The sequence below is a fragment of the Sinocyclocheilus grahami genome, unplaced genomic scaffold (assembly GCF_001515645.1).
Source record: "Sinocyclocheilus grahami isolate Dianchi unplaced genomic scaffold, SAMN03320097.WGS_v1.1 scaffold335.1, whole genome shotgun sequence".
NCBI lineage: Eukaryota > Metazoa > Chordata > Actinopteri > Cypriniformes > Cyprinidae > Sinocyclocheilus > Sinocyclocheilus grahami.
In genome coordinates, this window is record NW_015505514.1 from 20,109 (window position 1) to 27,333 (window position 7,225).

Here is a 7,225-nt window from a genome sequence, read left to right on the forward strand (position 1 = left end):
TGCACATCGTGTGTGTGTGTGTGTGTGTGTGTGTGAGTGAGAGAGAGAGAGGGTCACCTCACAGTAGAGTCAGCTGTCTTAACCTTGGCTTGTGTACAGCAAACACATACCAGCTTTCGGTTCCCCTTTCGGGCTTGAACTGATGGTAAAACGAATGACATTATTTACTGTCTTTACATTTATTTTGAAAGATGAAGCTTGCGATTATGGTAAGGGGAGTTACATTTCCGACGAGTGCTTGCGGTATTCAGCCAATCACAATGCACTGGGTCAGCTGGCCAATCAGAGCAGACTGCGCTTGTCGGAAGGAGGGACTTTGTAGAAAACGAAGCGTTTGAGAGAGGCGGGGCATAGAGGACCTACAATAATGTACAGTATTTGAAAAAGAATGTGTTTTTTTGAACATTAAAGCATGTCGACATATTCTGTTACACCAAATACACAAAATAATGATCTTTAAAAAAGCATCATATGACCCCTTTAAATAGATTTAACACAATAAGGCCACCCACAGTATGTGATTTTTATGTGCACGTGGTTTTATTTTTTGTACGTTATTGGTGAACAATGATTTGTTCTTGAAAACATTTGCATGGATATTTTATGCAACAATTCATGCTTACACACTCTTAGTGAATGAAACCCAGTGTTTTTAAGTTGATCCAAAGAAGCCAGGTAAATTATGCAAAGAATGATTATTTTGATAATTGATTTGGATGATTATGCCTTTGATTAATTTGACTTTAAAAAATCCAACTTTTGGTGTCTACATTTTATTTCAAAAGTGAAACGTTATTCTGCCCAATGTTGTCATACAAAAGATGTGCAATTTGAAAGCTATAAAAACCAATTTAGTGAATGTATGTGGACTATTCCAAACATTGTGCAAAAAACATGCCTAAAGTAAGAAAGAAAAACAAAAGCTAAATGTTCACTCATCTGGTTAATTATTATTATGCATTTATACTCCATACATTTAAGGTCCAACAAAATACTTATTCTTCTGCACTTTGTCGGTGTGCCGGCACTTGTTCTCTGAAGTCTATGAAGTTTAATGGAGACTCGACACGTGTCTGCTAGAGCACCTAACAGGGCAAGCCGCTTTAAATACTTATTTAATACTAATTAATACTAGTTTGTTTGAAGCTTATGTTTAGGACAGCTTTGGTCCTACAGAAGCTCACTGTCTGGAGTTTTTCAGATGCGTTTTGTCCATAGTAATGCATTATTCACAACTGTAAAGTGACAGATTTGTTGATGATTATTGATCACTTGTTGCAGCCTTATATTAAATAATGTGTGAAGACACTCGCTTTGAATTATAAATGTGAGTTGTCTATTTGCAGACCCCAGTGGAGAGTGTAGTCCAGACCTGAGACTACAGGGGCATCAGAAGGAGGGATACGGTTTGTCCTGGAACCCCAATCTGAGCGGAAACTTGCTCAGTGCATCAGACGACCATGTGAGTGATCTCCCATTCAAAGCAGTGCTGTTTTAGTATCACTGAGACACTATTATAGTTTCTGTTAATATTTTGAATTCGATTTTGTTTGTTTGTTATTTTCACATACATTTTAGTTTTAGTGTTGTTGTTTTTTTTTTTTAATTTGTTATTTTAGTATAAGATAAAATAAATGAAAATTAGAAATGTTGCCTTGTTAACTAGCTGAAATAAAATAAATGTAAGGATTTTGTAAATTATTTTATTTCACTTAACATTTATTTCAAGTAATGAAAATGTTTTTTGTGGTTTTAGTTAACAATAATAAGATCTTGTATTTGAAATGTTGAGATTTCAAACACTGATGTTGCAAGATCATGTGCTGTTGTTCAACTTTAGACGATCTGTCTGTGGGACGTCAGTGCTGTTCCAAAGGAGGGGAAGATAGTAGATGCCAAGACCATCTTCACAGGGCACACAGCTGTGGTGGAGGACGTGTCCTGGCACCTTCTACATGAATCGCTGTTCGGATCTGTGGCTGATGACCAGAAACTCATGATGTGAGTTAGCTGTGCAGGGATGGATGAAATGATAATGGTTAAACGGCTGAGCAGTGCATATTTTTTTCGGAGTGCATGTTACCAAATGAGTGCATTCACACCGGGAGCAGGAGCATCGCGTGAGCAGCACTGAAGCAAGGGGTTTTAGCGCAGAGTCTATTTCTGCTGCAATCCTCGCGCTCGATTACAGTGAAAGCACACTTTTGATGGACAAAATAAATATGATTTCACACAAAAAGTGCAAAAAATGCAGCGAATAAGCATGTCTAGTGTGTTTTAACAAGAATTGGAGTATGTCAGAAAGGAAAACGAAGAATCAAAAATATTTATAGAAGATTTACCCATTTAAAACTGTTTTTAATTATTCAATTTGGGCAAACGTATGGTGTATTATGTAAACAGCATATTCTGTATCAAAGTATGACTGAAATGACATGATCAAAGCTGTTTTCTTGGTTGTGTGTGTTGTTTACCATTTACATGCGAACGTTGTACACCTCCCCATGTCAACAAACTTTCAAGACTAGATCTAGACAAGGTGTGCATGGTTGCCAGATTATCACAGACAATCGTGTTTAATAAATCAAGAGAAGCAGAAATGGAATAGGAATTTTTAATAGCAAGAGAGACTTTTAACTAAGATGGATTACACATTGAAATAAATGTCTGTCTTCTACAGTTGGGACACACGATCCAATAACACAGCAAAGCCCAGTCATTCTGTGGACGCCCACACGGCTGAAGTCAACTGCCTGTCCTTCAACCCCTACAGCGAGTTCATTCTGGCCACTGGCTCAGCAGACAAGGTCTGTACATGTTGTGAACTGCATTATCACACATGCACACACATCTGTGGAAAGTTTTGATTTGGAGATCCTTCCCTGTGCGGAAGAGAACCCCCTATAGCCCAAAGTATGCTTCAGTTTTGACGCTCACTGGTTGATCTCTTGGTTTTTGGTTGTAGACTGTTGCATTGTGGGATCTGCGTAACCTGAAGCTAAAGCTTCACTCTTTTGAGTCACACAAGGATGAAATCTTCCAGGTAGCAAAGTATAACACTCAAAATTCTGTTACAATGGAACAATATTCCATCCACAAAGAATGAAAACAGAATATTGCAATATAATGCTGATGCTCTTGACAGGTCCAGTGGTCTCCCCATAACGAGACCATCCTGGCCTCCAGTGGCACAGACAGACGCCTCAATGTTTGGGATCTGAGGTATGGCATTATTACTCTCTCTGTTGTGTTAAATTGATTTGAGGACATTCCTGAAAATTGACTTTTTTCTTTCTTAAAGGGATAGTTCACCCAAAAATGAAAATTACCCCATGATTTACTTACCCTCAAGACATCCTAGGTGTGACTTTCTTCTTTTAGGCGAATACAATCAGAGTTATAATAAAGACTGTCCTGGCTCTTTCAAGCTTTATAATGGCAGTGAATGGGGGTCGAGATTTTGAAGCAAAATACAATCCGTCCATCCATCATAAGAAGTGCTTCACACGGCTCCGAGGGGTTAAAACAGGCCTTCTGAAGTGAATCGATGCGTTAAAAAAAAAATCCATATTTAAATCTCTCCGCTAACTGTCGTATGCACGTTCACGAGAGAGTAGGCATAGTGTAAGCTCCGGTGAGAAAATGCTAGTCTCAAGAGAACCAAGTTTTGCTTATGGCAAAGGAAAACAGTCTCCGACGTTTTTCATTATAAAACCTTGTTTTGTACTTCTAATTCGTGACCGGTGTTTTGTTTTGCTCTCTCTTTTGCTCTTCCTCTGCACCCTACGTCATCTGCTGAAACGCTACTCTCGTGAATGCGCATACGGCAGTTAGCGAAAGCTAAAGATTACGGTTGATAAAGTTTTAAATATGGATATTTTTCTTACACAAACACATCGATTCGCTTCAGAAGGCCTTTATTAACCCCCCGGAGCCGAGTGGAGCACTTTTTATGATGGATGGATGCACTTTATTTTGCTTCAAAATCTCGACCCCCATTCACTGCCATTATAATGCTTGGAAGAGCCAGGACATTTTTTTAATATAACTCCGACTGTATTTGTCTGAAAGAAGAAAGTCATACACCCCTAGGATGGCTTGAGGGTGAGTAAATCATGGGCTAATTTTCATTTTTGGGTGAACTATCCCTTTAATGCACATTCCTGATATTATTGTGAATTATTTATTGTGCTAACTGTGTTTAGATCCACAAATGCCTTAAACGTATATTGACTGCATTGTTACATGTATGTCCTGTAGTAAAATCGGAGAAGAGCAGTCTGCGGAGGACGCAGAGGACGGACCACCTGAGCTGCTGGTGAGTAAAGAAGGACTTGCTGAAAATATTTAAAGGGGTCATATGATGATATTTTAAAGATCATTATTTTGTCTATTTGGTGTAACAGAATATGTTGACATGCTTTAATGTTCAAAAAACACATTATTTTTCAAATACTGTACATTATTGTAGGTCCTCTATGCCCCGCCTCTCTCAAACACGCCGTTTTCAACAAAGCCCCCTCCTTTGACAAGCACAGTCTGCTCTGATTGGCCAGCTGACCCAGTGCATTGTGATTGGCCGAACACCACAAGCACGCGTCGGAAATGTAATGCCCCTTACCATAATCGCGAGCATCAGCTTTCAAAGTAAATATCAAGACAGTTAATAATGTCATTAGTTTTACCATCAGTTCAAGCCTGAAAGGGCAACAGAGTCGCGTGACAGACACAGTGATGATGCAGTACACAAGCCGCGGTTAAGACAGCTGACGTGCTATGATTTCTGACAGACCGTTCACTCTCCTGTGATGTGACCCTCACATCACAGGGTTTGAACAGTCAATAGCAAATACTTAAACTAATAACAAAACATACTTACAGTCGCTGATCCAGAAGTGCCAGATTGTCATAGCAAAGTCGGAATGGACCCTTTTTTTTTTTTTTTTTTAGAAATAGCCTTTGTGCACAGCCAGCCTTGTACTCTTCTAGGTTAGAACGTCCATAAAATGCATTGCACAAATTCGAGCATCTGGGTTGTGCTGTTCTGTTGTAAATAAATCTTAACCAATGATTCCTAATTGCATCTACTTCCGGAAGGCCAAATAAAGTGCTTTTGCTTTCGCACTGAAACACAGCGTCTCCCTGACATGGCTGCATCAACACTACTGCTGTTCCTGAAACCACGCCTTCTTTCTTTGCGTGCACATTTGGGCGGCATTATGCTAATATTTCCACATAGTGACGTAGATATGTGGGGGGCGTGTTAGAACGAGCCGTTTTAGGTAGGTGTGGTTGACTCTTTAACTTTTATAAAGAATATCTCTTTGGATTTGAGACTTTAGTCTTTGCAACTTTACAGATCTTCTTTATGCACCAAGAGCTTGTAACACTCCAAAGAGAAAGGAAAACTTGAAATCGCATCATATGACCCCTTTAACCTGACAGATAGAGCCATAATGACATGATTCTTGTTAACTGTTTCAGTACTACAACAAAAACACATGCTAAGATTGCAGCTTTTATTTAAAAGGTTAAATGTTAATGTAACTATATATTCATTGATCAATAATATTTTATTATATATATATATATATATATATATATATATACTGTTCAAAAGTTATACTGTTTTTTTGAAAGAGTTCTCTTATGCTCACCAAGGTTGCATTTATTTAAACAAAAATACAGTGAAAACCATAATTTAAAAAATTAATATTTCAATTTAAAATAGCTGTTTTCTATTTGAATATATGTTAAAATTTAATTTATTCCTGTGATGCGAAGCTGAATTTTCAGCATCATTACTCCAGTCTTCAGTGTCACATGATCCTTCAGAAATCATTCTCGGTGCTCTACAAACATTTATTATCATTAATAATGTCAAAAACAGTTGTGCTGCTTAATATTTTTGTGGTAATATATTCAGCACAATTGAATACATGGTACTACTGATCCTGTAGAAACAAGTATCAACTTTATAACATCACTACTGACATCCACTCACATATTTTACAAAAAAAAACAAAACAAAAATATATGGATATAATAACAGAATAGAGGATGATTACTTGAATTTATTTGTTTTGGCAGTTCATTCATGGTGGGCACACAGCTAAGATCTCGGATTTCTCCTGGAACCCAAGTGAACCTTGGGTGATCTGTTCTGTGTCAGAGGACAACATTATGCAAGTATGGCAGATGGTAAGTGCAGCAACACTTTAAAGATTTACCTTCCTTTGGGAATGAAAGTCACTAATAAAGTGGATTGATTTGTAGTTTTTGATTCAATTTGATATTAGGACTTTGTATTAACGTCATAATCTCCGACTGAACTTCTCTTGTGTAGGCTGAGAACATCTACAATGATGAAGAGCCAGACACCCCTGCGTCAGAGCTGGAGGGGCAGGCGTCGTAACTGATCTTATTAAAGATCTACAACCCTTTCATGGCTTCTTCTCAGCTTTTGCTTTGCAGTATTATTCAGTCAAATCTAGCCTCTTACTCCCTGCTCCATACATACCAGATACTTTACCCATCACAGGGTCCTTCTGTTGACAATTTTCTAAAAGGTTCATCCCTCATCCATTGCGGTAGAGAAGTTTGGCCTCAGATGGTTTGGAGAAAGACTGCACCACTTATTCAATCACTTCTGAGAAGTTACGGCCTGGTGTGGCTTATCACAGTTTTCGGGGTTTTTTGTGCATAAACCTGGTGTCAATTTGCAATAAATCTTTTGTAATAACTTTTAAAATGATTTTGTATTCCTAAATTGTTGATAACGGTCTGTACTTCAGTTGTTGGAAATAAAGTACAGATCAACTGTTAGATTTTTTTGTTTCTCTTGACAAAAAGAGCTTTAAAAAGTTAATCAAATAGTACTTTTTATTAGTGATGCACTGAAAATGAAAACCAAAAATTTAGGATGCACTCAGTTGAAAGCCAAAACCGAAAATAAATATTTAATAATCAACACTTATAAAAAGTTGTACAAACATGTAAACTGCACATAAGGCAGTTTTTATGTAAACTTTTTAATAACAGAATTATTTCTACAATTTTTTTTGTTGAAATATAAGCATTCAAACGGCTGTAATAAAAAAACTGACATTTATTCAAACATACATTAAATAATGAAGATAACAGGTTAAGTAAAAATATAACGCTTATGTAATATAATTCATATATTTCGCAAAATGCTCTTCTGGAAAAACATTTTTTAGCTGAC

The 7,225-nt window shown here is 37.3% G+C and overlaps 1 protein-coding gene across 2 annotated transcripts in view; it reads left to right on the forward strand.

Annotated features, from left to right (window-relative positions):
• The window catches only part of LOC107602791 (histone-binding protein RBBP7-like), a 10,822-nt gene extending 4,046 nt beyond the window's left edge, over positions 1-6,776 (forward strand). For both annotated transcript variants that reach the window (XM_016295365.1, XM_016295366.1), the window contains exons 5-12: positions 1,347-1,462; positions 1,841-2,001; positions 2,681-2,807; positions 2,966-3,043; positions 3,146-3,222; positions 4,261-4,318; positions 6,091-6,201; positions 6,347-6,776. In XM_016295365.1, coding sequence (XP_016150851.1) covers positions 1,347-1,462; positions 1,841-2,001; positions 2,681-2,807; positions 2,966-3,043; positions 3,146-3,222; positions 4,261-4,318; positions 6,091-6,201; positions 6,347-6,415 — 797 coding nt within the window. In that variant the 3' untranslated portion in view covers positions 6,416-6,776. The remainder of the gene's footprint in view (positions 1-1,346; positions 1,463-1,840; positions 2,002-2,680; positions 2,808-2,965; positions 3,044-3,145; positions 3,223-4,260; positions 4,319-6,090; positions 6,202-6,346) is intronic.
• Positions 6,777-7,225: the final 449 nt, after the last annotated feature.